This window comes from Odontesthes bonariensis, chromosome 5, assembly GCF_027942865.1.
Source record: "Odontesthes bonariensis isolate fOdoBon6 chromosome 5, fOdoBon6.hap1, whole genome shotgun sequence".
NCBI lineage: Eukaryota > Metazoa > Chordata > Actinopteri > Atheriniformes > Atherinopsidae > Odontesthes > Odontesthes bonariensis.
The window spans coordinates 4,832,810-4,848,550 of record NC_134510.1 but is presented as its reverse complement, the minus strand read 5'-3'; the positions used below and the strand labels follow the sequence as shown (position 1 = coordinate 4,848,550).

The 15,741-nt window shown below is 41.0% G+C and overlaps 1 protein-coding gene across 3 annotated transcripts in view; it reads right to left on the bottom strand.

The window, feature by feature from the left end:
- The window catches only part of tgfbr2b (transforming growth factor beta receptor 2b), a 70,841-nt gene that overhangs the window by 33,692 nt on the left and 21,408 nt on the right, over positions 1 to 15,741 (bottom strand). Inside the window, exons 2-3 of one of the 3 annotated variants that reach the window (XM_075464679.1) lie at positions 14,691 to 14,835; positions 14,375 to 14,565 (exon numbers count right to left, since the gene is read on the bottom strand). The exons of 1 other annotated variant lie outside the window; for it this stretch is intronic. In XM_075464679.1, coding sequence (XP_075320794.1) covers positions 14,375 to 14,565; positions 14,691 to 14,835 — 336 coding nt within the window. Of the gene's footprint in view, positions 1 to 14,374; positions 14,566 to 14,690; positions 14,836 to 15,741 lie in introns of those variants that run through there. One more of the 3 variants, XM_075464680.1, reaches the window with a different exon arrangement.

The following is a 15,741-nucleotide window of genomic DNA, read 5'->3' as shown; positions in this document are numbered from 1 at the left end:
TGCCCACGGAGACTTCATAGCCACCATGGCAAATTACATAGACCGCGGAACGTGTTTGAACAAGGGGGGGGCCACAATCGCAAGAGGGGGTCACCAAAATTTTGGGTCGGACATGCACGTAATGCCATCAGTCAGCCAGCACAGAACAGCGCAGAATAAAATGCACAAGAAAGGTACATCGGTGGTCGGTGGTAATGCAACTGAAGCTGCTTGCTTGTACCAGTACTAAAGCACTATGAGAAACACTGAACCCAGAGAAGTGCACGTTCTGTGGTGCTTGGTCAGAGGAATGTATGGAATATGCTTGCAGAGAGAGAGAGCGAGAGAGAGAGAGAGAGAGAGAGAGAGAGAGAGAGAGAGAGAGAATGCACATCACGTTGCCAGGATGATTTTACTTTAAATGTCCAAACAGCCAACAACACTAATAACCCAAGTCCAAAACATGCCAGTGCGCAAATTGCCAAAACAGTCAACACAGCACAGAAGGCTATAATAGCCTACATATATGAATCAATGGTCATGACTTTAGCCCACAACATGCCAGCACATAACTGTGCAGAGTAAAATGCTCAATCAGCCAACAATACACAACAAAAGCACCTCAGTAAGATGTTAACTCAACTTAAACTCGCTCGTATCAGTACAATGCAGTATAAAAACATTGAACAAAGAAGAGGGACAGGGACGTCTGGGTTTCTCTGCTCAAGCTGCTGCCCCCGCGACCCGATCCCCGGACAAGCGGAAGATGATGGACGGATGGAAGAGTGCACACGGCGCTGCTAATAAAACCATTGACTTACCCTTAAAACTTCCCAAAGGCCTGCCTGCCTCTCAATGTCCACCACTACTCCGAAATCACGCTGGTCGAAGCACCTATCGTTGTGAAGAACCTGTCCCTTGCACCCTCCTGGTTCTTTTAGCACATCGGGATTGCTTGGTTGATGAGGCGTTGTAAGATCCCTGCAGCACTCACTTTAATAGTGCCCATGGCTAGCCTCAGCGAGGTTTGGCTCGGTTAGCGTAGTAGTTGAACAACATTCGTCACTAGCCCCTTTCACACTGAGACCCGCTACCATCGCGGGTCCAAATTGCCTCTTCGACCCGCGTCGAGCAATGTGAAAGCTTGGCGTGTTAGGTGACCCGTGTAACTTGATGTAAAACAGAGTGAAACTTGTCCTCACCTGTCGCTGTTGTTCTGAATCAGCTGTCCATTCTGTCTTTTAAACTCCTCACGTCACGCCACGCCCACGTCCGACCCGCGTCAATTGCTTTCACATCAAACTCGGCTCGGCAAAAAGACTAGGGTCCGACGCGGGTCGAAAGGCGAGTCGAGTTGACACGCCAGCCCGGGTCGTCAGTGTCATTCATTCATTCATGGGAGGGAGCCAATCAGAGACGCCTCATTATCGCGTCACGGATATGCATGAGAAGGACCGGAAAACCCTGTCGTATCTCATCAAGCCATTCTTCCTGCCCACAAAAACAGCTTGAAACAAAGCAACCATAACGTTTTTTTAAGCAGAACCGACGCCTAATGCATTCAATAACAATGGTGAACACAACAGTATTAATGAAATGACGATGGAAGTTGGCCTTTAAAGGGTGCGTCTTATATTCAGGTGCACTCTATAGTCCAGAATTTACGGTAGTTGTTGACCCATCCATCGACCATGGTCTTCCCCTTTTGATTTTGAGTTTCTTTAGCAACATCTCATGACCTCCTCTTCTAACTTGTCAATGCAATTACAGCCACTTCAGTCCATACACTAAAGGGTTTAACTTCTTTGCACAAACAACCTACTGTATGTTGTTGGACTTCATGGGAAGCCAGTTTCCTGAATATCAAGAACAGTAGCCAGTAAAGTTTAAATTACAACACTTTTTAGATCTATATTTAATCTATAAAATCATGTAGACTTAACAAAGATCTTAATTTGCTGCTGATATACAAGGAGTTGTTTGAATAACTTTATACGTTGTACTTCTGTCTATAACTGCATGAATTTTTTGTCAATATCTTGTATTGATGGGGCGGTCGGTGGCGTAGTGGGTTAAGCAGCCGCCCCATGTACAGAGGCTACAGTCCTCGCTGCAGCTGGCCCCGGTTCGAGTCCCGCTCCGAGCGGCCCTTTGCTGCATGTCTTCCCCATCTCTCTGCCCCTGCTTCCTGTCTCTCTCCAACTGTCTACTATCATTAAAGGCATAAAAAGCCCCCCCCCCCCAAAAAAAAATCTTGTATTGATGAATGGCAGAGTTGGACAAACTAAAAGTCTTCTCTACATTCCAAAGATTCCCAATGGAGGTTATAGTTTGGTGGCAAGGCCATGTGTAAAAATGACGTCTTATGCTCTCTGAACCAACCTTTCCCAGATTGAGTCAGATAAATCATGGCACAGTAATCTTGGAATATACCTGTGCCAACAAGGGTTATAAAAAAAAAATCTATCTTCTTGTTGAAGAAATGTGGTCATTTTGTATATTCAAGTAGTCAGCTGACCTAATTTACTGAGCACATAATGTTGCTAATCCTAGACCTGATCAGCTGAGGAAACACCAGATCCTTTGTGAGATTAATTCCATGTGTGGACTTATTGTTTGGCCAAGCAGTGTATTCCTTGCCATCTGTCTGATCAGTCAGAAAAACTGGCTGCTGCCGCTACACTGCCTTCTCTTTATATTGGCTGTCAGTCTCCTCCCTTGCAGCAATTTATGATAATAATAAGGATAATATAAGAATATACACATGCACTTACTTCATTCATCCTAAAATGGCAGCTCATTTAATCTGATGAAAAACATTTTTTTCTAGTTGAATACTGTCTATTTATTGTCATCTTAAGCAATTTTCTTCTTCTTTTTCTGAGCTGTTTTTAGATTATTTTAATATATTGTCAACATTTTACACAAAGCAAATAAGACCAGCTGACTTTTACCTGAGTCAGTCTAATGGAAAATATTTTCTGGCTAAATGCTCGTCTTTTTTCTGTGGCATGTTGCTAACTTTGTCTGTCAGTTATGTAGTGTTGGGGGATAGCTCAGAATCAGGTTTTAAGTTTCTAACTTCATAGTTAATATGAGCTCTTTCACTGCACAGAGTGATAGAGCTATGAGAGTGACGAGGCAGGCCAAAAAAATTTAAACTTTTCATAAAGATGAGGTAAACAGCAAGGCTAAGTGATGGATTTATTATCATGACTGACAAGTGTCATATTGTTAGTATGTTGTCACAATGCTAACCCTCAATTATCCTTGTAAAAATAATAATTAATACAGTTGTAAAGCTTAATTTTGTGACATGTATACACAATCATCCCTGCATGATCAATCTTACCTACTTACTTATCACACAAGGCTGCTGACAGCATATCACTTACTTCCTGCTCCCACTGACTAAGTCTTATTTGTTTTTACTGCTGTGACAATGTTCACGCCTTTAAAATGACATTTCGGTGCACCAGCACACTAATTCTTACAATTGAGAATCCACATTTGTGACTCTCAAGCAAAAACTGCATGTATATACAAACACTATTCCAAGCACGTCACAGGAATGTAATGCAGGGGAAGAACAATGCGAGGCATTTCTGGAGGAATAGGCCATTTGGCAGTGGCCCAACAGTCAAACAAGCACTTCCTTCTACATGTTTCCTCAATGGGAGGAAGGAACCACAACCCTTACCCTCAGGGGTCCCATGAGTGTATGTGTGTTGCAGTTAAAGATCAGACTGTCAGAAACAAAGATAGATTTGTATTTACGCCAACTAACATACAACCAGATAGAACTGCTGAACTTGCTAAATTAAGTTGGAAGGACAAAGGTTTTCAGCTCCCAAGTAAACACTCACTTATTGAACGCAGTTTTAATTCTAACTCGTTCACAAAATGTGTATGAATGGAAAAACAATGCCCAACAGTGCTGGACATAGCCAGGAAGCTCTACAAAAGAGCAAATTCACAGCCCATCTAGTTGCAGTTTGCAGGTGAAGCCATGCTAAATAGGCTGTGTGAAGTATGCAACACAAATAGATTATTTGGATTTATTACTGTGAAATTCATCACCACAGGGTAAGCAAGATCAGTTTCTGTGACTGCAGAAGGTAGAGAGAAATAGCACCAAGCAATTGTGAGGTCTGACTTTTTCTGGAGAACTTTTTTGTGATGCAAATGTATTACTCTTTTGAATGCATATTGTTTTCAGAAGTAAAACGCTTCATTTTCGGGACCCTAGCCAACTAGCCGGACTACCTTCGTCAACGCCAAAACGAGGCTGGAACTCAGCTCACAGGACGCAGCAGGGGGTAAGTCAATGTTCATAAATGATATTGCTAATATGGGATGACATACAGCTTCATGTCAAAAGAGGCGAACTATCCCTTTAAAGCAACACTAGAGAAGTGTATGAGCCCTAAAACTATTTACTTTTGATTCATTTTGAGTTCTGCATATTTCAAAGCCTGAATCTGCCCAGGAGCACCTGATGGCTGAGATACCGTAGTACAAGACTTTGGTTTCTAGCCCCGCACCACACTATTTTGCTTTACAGGCATGTGACAATTTTTATTGGCTTTTGATGGCGTCTTTGTGGCCTCTTCAACATAACAACAAATTAAAGTGTATGGTTATACACTTTCAGGGCACATGGAGATTTGTTTTTATGACAATGGTCTTACATCCCACAACTGTAGGGGGAGACAAAGAGCAGAAATATTTGCCATATTCTCTAGCTTTACGCTAATACCATCAAAAAGGGACCTTCTGCTAAAATTGCTAGATGCTCCCACATTATAGAGGGTAGGACAACACTAAGGGAACCAGAACATGTCACTGAAAATAATTATGTTTATCAAACTAATTTATATAATATAATTAAATAACCATGTAAAATATATTTATGCGAGAGAAAAAAAAATCCATATGACAACCACAACAAACTTTCAGAGAACATTCCAACAACCTAAAAAGAAAAACAACAACCACACAAACAAACAAAGAACATAAATACAACAAAATGGGAATGTTCTTGTCAGGTTATCCGAATGTTTACACATTATGGATTTCTAAGAACTTTTGGTGGAACCAAAAAACATTTTATTAAAAACTAATTGCCATTAAAAAAAATATCCTAAAGTGTTCTGAGAACTGAAATGTCTTAGCTGGGATGTTGATGGGACAGTAACTGCCTGACACCTGAGCACAAAATCAATGGGTAGGCATCTTTTAAAATCACTGTTGAGAGATAGCTCTTTTCACAATTCTCTCACACAGGCCAAGGAGTGCCTGATGAAGATTCTACTAAATCAAAATTATACATACACATTATACATAGGTATACAGAAAATTGTAAAAAAAAATAAAAACTTATTTGAAAATAAAACATGGACAAATGTGATGGATATAGTTACTCATTACTCAACACAGATTTTATGTTTATGGACTCTAATATTGTTTGTATAAGGACAAAACTACATTCTTAAGTATAACTTAAGTATAACTTAAGTATAACTTTTGAATTTGTCTGCAAAATGACCGTAATGTAATGTAATTTGAAAAGGTAGTTTTTATGCGAATTCACTGCAGTTTACTGTTTAACTCGCTCAATCTAAGCTCTTGGATAGTCAGTAAAAAGGGATGGGTGAGGACAATGCAAGGGCCAAATTTACACAACCTTAATGTGTGAATTGGTGGTCGTGTTTACATGTTTGCAACATACAGCCAATATTATTGAAGTGGGCTCAAACATACGCTAAAGAAACTAAGAATGTCTGATACATGCGGCAGAAGTGCCTAAAGTTGATGGCTGCATGCATTGAGGTGCCAGGCTAGGTTTTTTTTTTTTTAATTCAAGGACTGTTGTCATGCAGTGCGTGTCCTGTTATAGGGAACTTAGAGGTGGCAATGTAGGGACGTCCTCCACAGAAGGTGGGAGATGAAGCATCTGTGAATTTGTATACTAGATAAAGGTTCAAATCCTTGGCTACCCTTCAACATTTCATTTTGGCTACCGCATGTGCATAAAACGCTGAAAAGATTTAGCTCAGTCAGTGGAGTGGGAAGAAGAAGAATAATATCATTTTTTACAACATTGTATCTAGGAGGAGAGTAAAAGAACATCCACCTCACTCTCAGCCACCACAGAGATGCTCTGCGTTTACGGGTTCTCTTCACCATATGCTGGAGATGTTTCTGATTTGAGTTAAACACAGACAGGAAACCATATGTCTGCACTCTCGAGTGTGGCTGGCCTACACAAGCCCATACACACATATTTAGAGGCTGAGACAGAAAGCCAGTTATTCTTGTCAGCGCTGTTAGAGGCACCCAGCTATTCGACTATGACCACACTGTGGAATCCCCAAATGTTTGTTACGAATGATGAAAACACACGTTTTCACTTCCTGTTTGTTATGACAGTGCATTCTCTACTCATTCCAAAAGACAGCAGTGACCAAAATGAAGACCCCCCAAAAATGCCCACGTCTTTGTGAACTTTGTATAGAACTTTAAATGCCATTATACACACAGAGTTTCCATGTCAGTGGTTAGAGGGAGGCTCAGAGAGGGAGAGCAGTGGGAGGAAGATAGCAAAGAGGAATTATGATTTATTAGCATGAATGATACAACTCATTGAACACGTTTTTAAAGGAGAGCCAGAGAGGTACATACTCAAGCACTTGGTTACTCATTTACAACTGAAATATGAGGAAGGAGTGCAGATGTGATGTTGATTTTACAGTTGGTACCAGATATGCAATCTGTCTTTGTTGACAGGATATGTACCTCAGGCTTTTAAGGTTGCTGTAATTAAACCTTTACTTAAAAAACCTACTCTTGATTCAGAAGTGTTGGCTCATTATAGACCTATATCCAATCTCCCTTTTATGTCTAAAGTTCTTGAAAAAATAGTTGCAGCTCAGCTTTGTGATCATTTACACAGAAATAATCTGTTTGAAGAGTTTCAGTCAGGATTCAGAGTGCATCATAGCACAGAAACTGCACTGCTGAAAGTTACCAATGATCTCCTCTTAGCCTCTGATAGCGGACTTGTGTCTGTGCTTGTCCTGTTGGATCTCAGTGCTGCATTTGATACGGTCGATCACAGTATCTTATTACACAGACTTGAACATGTTATTGGGATTAAAGGAACTGCATTAGGCTGGTTTAAATCATATTTATCTGATAGATTTCAGTTTGTTCTTGTAAATGAAGAATCTTCCTCACACACCAGAGTAAGTCATGGAGTTCCCCAGGGTTCTGTGCTTGGACCGATTCTTTTTACTTTATACATGCTTCCATTAGGTAACATTATTAGACAGCATGGCATAAATTTCCATTGCTATGCTGATGATACTCAGCTGTACTTATCTATAAAACCAGATGAACCCAATAGGTTGGTCAGACTACAAGCATGTCTTAAAGACATAAAGACCTGGATGACTCAGAACTGTCTGCTGCTAAATTCAGACAAAACTGAAGTCGTTATCTTTGGACCTGAGCGTTTCAGGGAGAAATTGTCTAGCTATATAGTTACTCTAGATGGTATTTCCTTGGCTTCTAGTTCTACAGTGAGGAACCTTGGAGTTATTTTTGACCAGAACTTATCATTTGACTCGCATATAAAACAGGTTTCTAGGACTGCCTTCTTTCACCTTCGTAATATTGTTAAAATCAGGAACATCTTGTCTCAGAGTGATGCAGAAAAACTAATTCATGCATTTGTTACTTCAAGATTGGACTACTGTAATTCTTTATTATTGGGCTGTCCCACATATTCTCTGAAAAGCCTTCAGCTGATCCAAAATGCTGCAGCCAGAGTTCTGATGAGAACTAACAGGAGAGATCATATTTCTCCAGTTTTAGCTTCTCTTCATTGGCTCCCTGTTAAATTCAGAATAGAATTTAAGATTCTTCTCCTTACATATAAAGCTCTTAATGACCGAGCTCCATCATATCTTAAAGATCTCATTATAAGATATTTTCCTAACAGAGCACTTTGTTCCCAAACTGCAGGTTTACTTGAGGTTCCCAGAGTTTCTAAAAGTAGAATGGGAGGCAGAGCCTTCAGTTATCAGGCCCCTCTATTGTGGAATAAGCTGCCAGTAAATGTCCGGGAAGCAGACACCCTTTCCACTTTTAAGACCAGGCTTAAAACTTTCCTTTTTGATAAAGCTTATAGTTAGGGATGGCTCAGGTGATCCTGAAACATCCCATAGTTAAGCTGCTATAGGCCTAGACTGCTGGGGGGCCTCATCTGACACACCTTTCCTCACTTTACTCTCTTTATGTATATGTGATATTATTATGGTCATTAACTCGTGTTTCCCTGTTCCAACAGATATCCTTGAATGGTGTCACAGTGCCGCCGCCGCCGCGGCCCCCTCCACCCCTTTCTGTCTTCTCAAACCCCAGCTGGTCGAGGCGGATGGCCACCCTTCCTGAGTCTGGTTCTGCCAGAGGTTTCTTCCTGTTAAAAGGGAGTCGTTTCTCTCCACAGTCGCCTCAGGCACGCTCAGGCCGGGAGATTGGACCGAAAAACAAAAAGTTTTCAGTGCAATCTGTTGGTTTTCTTAGCTAGGAAATTGTTTTTGAATTGGCTCTATATGAACGAATTGGATTATTTTATGAATTATGATTATTATTAATTGAATTCCAATTGGCTTGAATTGGACTTACTATCTAAGTGCCTTGAGATGACATTTGTTGTATTTGGCGCTATATAAATAAAAATGAATTGAATTGAATTGAATTGAATTGAATTGAATTGAATATGCAATAACAGCTGTATAAACATTGTTAAACAAATTCAATTCAATTCAATTCATTTTTATTTATATAGCGCCAAATACAACAAATGTCATCTCAAGGCACTTAGATAGTAAGTCCAATTCAAGCCAATTGGAATTCAATTAATTAATAATAATCATAATTCATAAAATAATCCAATTCGTTCATATAGAGCCAATTCAAAAACAATTTCCTAGCTAAGAAAACCAACAGATTGCACTGAAAACTTTTTGTTTTTCGGTCCAATCTCCCGGCCTGAGCGTGCCTGAGGCGACTGTGGAGAGAAACGACTCCCTTTTAACAGGAAGAAACCTCTGGCAGAACCAGACTCAGGAAGGGTGGCCATCCGCCTCGACCAGCTGGGGTTTGAGAAGACAGAAAGGGGGGGAGGGGGGAGGGGGCGGCGGCGGCGGCGGCGGCACTGTAACACCATTCAAAGGATATCTGTTGGAACAGGGAAACACGAGTTAATGACCACAATAATATCACATATACATAAAGAGAGTAAAGTGAGGAAAGGTGTGACAGATGAGGCCCCCCAGCAGTCTAGGCCTATAGCAGCTTAACTATGGGATGTTTCAGGATCACCTGAGCCATCCCTAACTATAAGCTTTATCAAAAAGGAAAGTTTTAAGCCTGGTCTTAAAAGTGGAAAGGGTGTCTGCTTCCCGGACATTTACTGGCAGCTTATTCCACAACAGAGGGGCCTGATAACTGAAGGCTCTGCCTCCCATTCTACTTTTAGAAACTCTGGGAACCTCAAGTAAACCTGCAGTTTGGGAACGAAGTGCTCTGTTAGGAAAATATCTTATAATGAGATCTTTAAGATATGATGGAGCTCGGTCATTAAGAGCTTTATATGTAAGGAGAAGAATCTTAAATTCTATTCTGAATTTAACAGGGAGCCAATGAAGAGAAGCTAAAACTGGAGAAATATGATCTCTCCTGTTAGTTCTCATCAAAACTCTGGCTGCAGCATTTTGGATCAACTGAAGGCTTTTCAGAGAATATGTGGGACAGCCCAATAATAAAGAATTACAGTAGTCCAATCTTGAAGTAACAAATGCATGAATTAGTTTTTCTGCATCACTCTGAGACAAGATGTTCCTGATTTTAACAATATTACGAAGGTGAAAGAAGGCAGTCCTAGAAACCTGTTTTATATGCGAGTCAAATGATAAGTTCTGGTCAAAAATAACTCCAAGGTTCCTCACTGTAGAACTAGAAGCCAAGGAAATACCATCTAGAGTAACTATATAGCTAGACAATTTCTCCCTGAAACGCTCAGGTCCAAAGATAACAACTTCAGTTTTGTCTGAATTTAGAAGCAGACAGTTCTGAGTCATCCAGGTCTTTATGTCTTTAAGACATGCTTGTAGTCTGACCAACCTATTGGGTTCATCTGGTTTTATAGATAAGTACAGCTGAGTATCATCAGCATAGCAATGGAAATTTATGCCATGCTGTCTAATAATGTTACCTAATGGAAGCATGTATAAAGTGAAAAGAATCGGTCCAAGCACAGAACCCTGGGGAACTCCATGGCTTACTCTGGTGTGTGAGGAAGATTCTTCATTTACAAGAACAAACTGAAATCTATCAGATAAATATGACTTAAACCAGCCTAATGCAGTTCCTTTAATCCCAATAACATGTTCAAGTCTGTGTAATAAGATACTGTGATCGACCGTATCAAATGCAGCACTGAGATCCAACAGGACAAGCACAGACACAAGTCCGCTATCAGAGGCTAAGAGGAGATCATTGGTAACTTTCAGCAGTGCAGTTTCTGTGCTATGATGCACTCTGAATCCTGACTGAAACTCTTCAAACAGATTATTTCTGTGTAAGTGATCACAAAGCTGAGCTGCAACTATTTTTTCAAGAACTTTAGACATAAAAGGGAGATTGGATATAGGTCTATAATGAGCCAACACTTCTGAATCAAGAGTAGGTTTTTTAAGTAAAGGTTTAATTACAGCAACCTTAAAAGTCTGAGGTACATATCCTGTCAACAAAGACAGATTGATCAAATCCAATATGGAAGTGTCAATTAATGGGAAAACCTCCTTGAACAGTCTGGTTGGGATTGGGTCTAAAACACAAGTTGATGGTTTAGAAGAGACTATTGCTGTTGTTAGTTCAGAGAGATCAACTGGACAGAAGCTGTCTAAATACAAATCAGGTTCTAAAGATACTTCTAAAGCTGCTGTACTTGATGATACATCACTGATAATAGTGGGAAGGACTCCATCAATCTTCTCTCTGATAGAAACAATTTTATTGATGAAGAAGCTCATGAAATCATCACTGCTGAGAGTTAAAGGAATAACTGGCTCAGCAGAGCTCGGACTCTTAGTCAGACTGGCTACAGTGCTGAAAAGAAACCTGGGATTATTCTTATTCTCTTCTATCAATGATGAATAATAAGCAGTTCTAGCTTTACGAAGGGCTTTCTTATATGTTATTAAACTATCTTTCCAGACTAACTGAGACTCTTCTAAATTAGAGGAACGCCACTGTCTCTCCAGCTTTCTTGCAGTCTGCTTTAAAGCACGCAGCTGTGAATTATACCAAGGAGCCAACCTCTTCTGACTGATTACCTTCCTTTTCAGAGGGGCAACACTGTCCAGTGCTGTACGCATTGAAACTATAGTGCTGTCAACAAGAGAGTCAAGTGCTGCTGGAGTAAAGTTTAGGTAGTCGTCCTCTGTCATATCTGCACATGGCAGTGAAGAAAAGGATGATGGAATTAATTCTTTAAATCTGGTTACAGCATCCTCTGATAGACACCTTCTATACGTAAATTTCTTCTCAGAAACTGTATAGTCAAGTAATGTAAACTCAAAGGTTATCAGAAAATGGTCAGATAAGACAGGGTTATGAGGGAACACTGTTAACTGTTCACTCTCAATGCCATAAGTCAGCACAAGATCAAGGGTGTGATTAAGGCAGTGAGTCGGTCTGTGAACAGACCGACTCACTGACTCACTCATTGTTCAGTTAAAGTTTTTGTTTTAATAATTTCTTTTTGCACAAGAGGATTTGCTCCTTTTGTGTTAATCGATTGGGTGGGTAGCAGCAGGTGGGAAGCTGCAGAGAAGTGTGTAAGACTACAACTCTGCATCCTGGTCTGAGCCCTGGGTTGTCATGTTTTAGGGTGGCAAAATCTCCTCTTGTTTTTCCATGCCTGATTTAACATGATTTTTTTATTTTTCTGTGTGGTCAAACACATTCAGGGCAAATTAGTGAATAGACAAGCATATATTTTCAAACAATAAAGCTTTATATTGTTAGTATTTTCTACTGTCCAGAAATAAGATGAAAAGCTGCCAAAATATTTTTGTCCTCTATAATCAGTCCCAAAAATATAAATAATGGTGACATACAAATGTATATATAATGTCCAGCTGTTTTAGGAAGCTTATGAGTTTTATAAGTGTTGAATAGTGAGCATTTTTAAAGATCTTTTGTAGGAATAAACATACTTCTGTTGGGGTCTAAGTACAACAGACTGGGTAAGGAAACTATTTGGTAATTTTGGACCAGCACACTGCTGGTTTTGGTCATTTAAAGCAATACAATGTAACTTCTCAAAAAGCCCATTATGGAGCTCCCCCTACAGGCTGTTCCGAGAGCAACTCTAGTCCGGTCTCTTGCTTTGTCGGCCTCTCTCTTTCTCTTCCTTGCTTCATCAGTCAACGTCTTCTTCTGTTTCTTCGGTGCCTCTTCCATGATGATTGTACTGATAATGTTGCGCTAGCTTAGCCTTATACCTGGGAGCGTGAGAGGGGTCTATTTGTTTTTGCGGTAGGTGTGCCAGAAAGCAAGTCGAAGTACTTCCGCTCAGCTCCTGGGCCGGTCCAGCAAAGTTACATAGCGCAGTTATTCCAACTCAGACCCCCGAAGGGCATAGGAGACAGGCCAATCGTAATATTAAAACTCATTCTAGCCGCATAATTTTTTTCAAGCTGTTATTTTAAGGTAGAAATGTTACATAGTATTGCTTTAAAGTAATTCCAGTCTGTAAATGAACTTCTCTTGTTTTCTTTGCCTTTCAGGGGAAAGTGGTATGAGCTGCAAAAACAACATTGACATATTGTCATGTTATAAAGCTGAAGTTGAATGAGTTATGCATCTCTTCACCAGATGAGTTTAAGTAAAATGTTCACTCAAATTTGAGCTCTGTTTTGTCCTTGACGAAATATCTGGCTCCTAAAAGGCTAAATGCTTCTCAGTGTTCACAACTTGCAGCTTGCTTTAGACCATGCCCTTTCTTATTCATACCCCTGAATCTATAGTTGCTCCTTTTCCCTTAAAACTAATTACCAGGAGTAAACGGTTGATGTATTCTATAAAATAGAACAGGACACCAATATGTTATTAGTTGTCACCAAATGTTGTAGTTGTCTGCATAAAATCTAAGAAATCTAAGAAATCAAAAACAAACAAACAAACAAAACTTACATTCTAGCTAGCATGTGTTACTCTAGCAACTTCTGTTTATGTTGGATTAGCACATGTTGTTGTAACGTAATGTGGTCAATTTAGTGAAATCATGTGTTGATCATGTGCTTTTTGAAAATTAGTCATTGGAGTCCCTGAAAACCTATGATTGGAGTAGATAGCCCAACAACTTCATTGTCCCCCTCTATGGAATACCAAACCCCATGGCATGACAACAAGTCCTTCAATCTAAAGAACCAAATAAGTAATTGGTTCATACCCTTAAACATGACCCATAATGCGTCCTCTACCTGCTCATAAAAGTGGTAGGAGGAGAATATGACTTATACGAGTGCATGCCATTCTTAACAGTTTTTTTTCAACAAATCCCAAAGTCCTCATAAGAAGGAAGGACGGGGGTGGATGGAGCAGTTACACACAGCGTTCTCAACTATGCATCTCCTGAGTTATCTTTAATCAGTCACATAACACTTTACTAAAACTAATTTTTAATGAGGGTTAGAAACCAAAACTACTTGGTTAAGGTTGGAAAACAGTAGTACTTTGGGCTAAAATACATTCTTATTACAAGGTGAATGTCACCTTGAGGGATGACAGTTCATTCCACATAAACACAATAAGATGTTATAACAAAACTTTATTGATTACTGACTGTATTTACAGCAATAACATCCCTCAGTTGGTTTTAAAAAAAGAGAGACTTACTATACATGTACTTGATCTCATAACCAATAGAGTTTGCATATTCTTTTCACATAATTATAGGCAGTCTAGACCTACATGAACAAATGACCCATTTTTTGTAAGAAGTATAGTCTTAGAGTGAACACGCAATGCAGAGTAATAGATGGAGGCAAGAAGGTGAAACAGGATTGTTCTAGTTTAACTGTTTGCTTCTGGGGAAATAGTAAAGAGGATTTATCAAAACCTTTTCATTGAAAACTACCTCCTGCTGTTTTTGGAAAGAATGACTGGAGCAGCAAGTCTGAACCAAAAACAACTGCAGAATGAAAACCCTAAACAAGTAACTAAGATTTGCTAAATTTATGAACTGCAGGATAAATTCTCCTTGGGTTTATCAAACTAAACGTATTGACATCAGTGCATGTTGGTTTTAGGTACTCACTGGGGGAGAATAGCAGGTTGTCATTACATTCTTCCTCTGAACAGGAGCAGAACAGTGCCATCCCAGTAGTGGAGTTCTTCTCCTTCATCACACAGGTGGAACTGTTAGAATCATCCAGCATAATACCATACAGTGGCATGGACGGGTTGTGGCAGAGAGTTTCAATAGAGAAATCTGTCTCGTTCTTTCTCCTGGAAAACAGACAGTGACAGAGTAGAGGTGTACTATTTTATTTGTGCATACTTTAAGAGCTATGCAGTTATCAATAAAATCAAATAACAGAGATAAAGACAGTTCTCTGATCTTGACTACCTACCAGATGGCAACACAGACCTCATTGTCATGCGAGCAGATGGAGGTAATGGAGCAATTGGATGTGCAAGTCCCTGTGCCACCACAGGAGGAAATCTCCAGATCACAGAACTTACAAAGCTGTCTGGTGGGGTACAACAGCGATATACCTGTAGAGCACACACACAGAAATATCCATCAAGGTGGCTTCATATGCCAAGTGGCTCCCCGAATACGCTGCGGGCCCCGGACCTGGTGAACATCGAGCCCTCCTGCTCTGTGGCGGATCTCAGGAAACAGGGGTGCCTATTGCAGCCATTACTTGGCTGCCCTCTCCAGGGGAGCCTTTCTCCCCCGGTCTTCTAGATCCCCATACCCTCTCCCTTCTGGCTCCTGTACACAGCACACATTCACACACGTAGGGTTTGAGGGCGGGTGTGTTCTGTGGGGGGCAGCGGATGGGTCCACGTAGGTGGTCCCATTTGCTGCACTCTGCAGCCCCCCGCCCTTGTTTTAATTACACCTTAGACATTACCAATCATGAGACACACACACACACACACACACACATTAGGTTTTGGGGGGCGATAGCACTGAGTGGTATCTGGTGGGCGGGGCTCTTTGGGTATGTAGGCTGCCCGGAGGGCCACGCTCCCAGTTCCACAAGGTTACTTGCCCCTCAATTGTAAATGCTCACTATTAGAAAATATCAAAGAGCCAGAGGGGAGAGGGGAGGGGTCTTCCCGCACCCCTGTAACCTGGTTGCTGCCTGGGGCGGGGGGGCCAGGAGGAGGAGTTGTCCTGCTGGTTTGGGGTCTGTGGTGGCTGGGGGGCTGCTGGCCCCCGGATGTGCCCGCTACGCCACACTCCAGCGGAGGTGGGCGATGGATGCATGTGCTGTGCGAGTGTTTGTGGATGTTTTTTTTTTTTTTTTTGGTCTTATACGATTCATGGGGTGACTGGGTCTGGGTCTGGGTCCTGCTGTCCTGCTTGTGCTGTTCCTGATGGGGGGGGGGGGGGGCATTGCTTCTCCCCGCCGCTCGCGGCCTGACTCCCGGGGCGCTTGCCCACTGCGG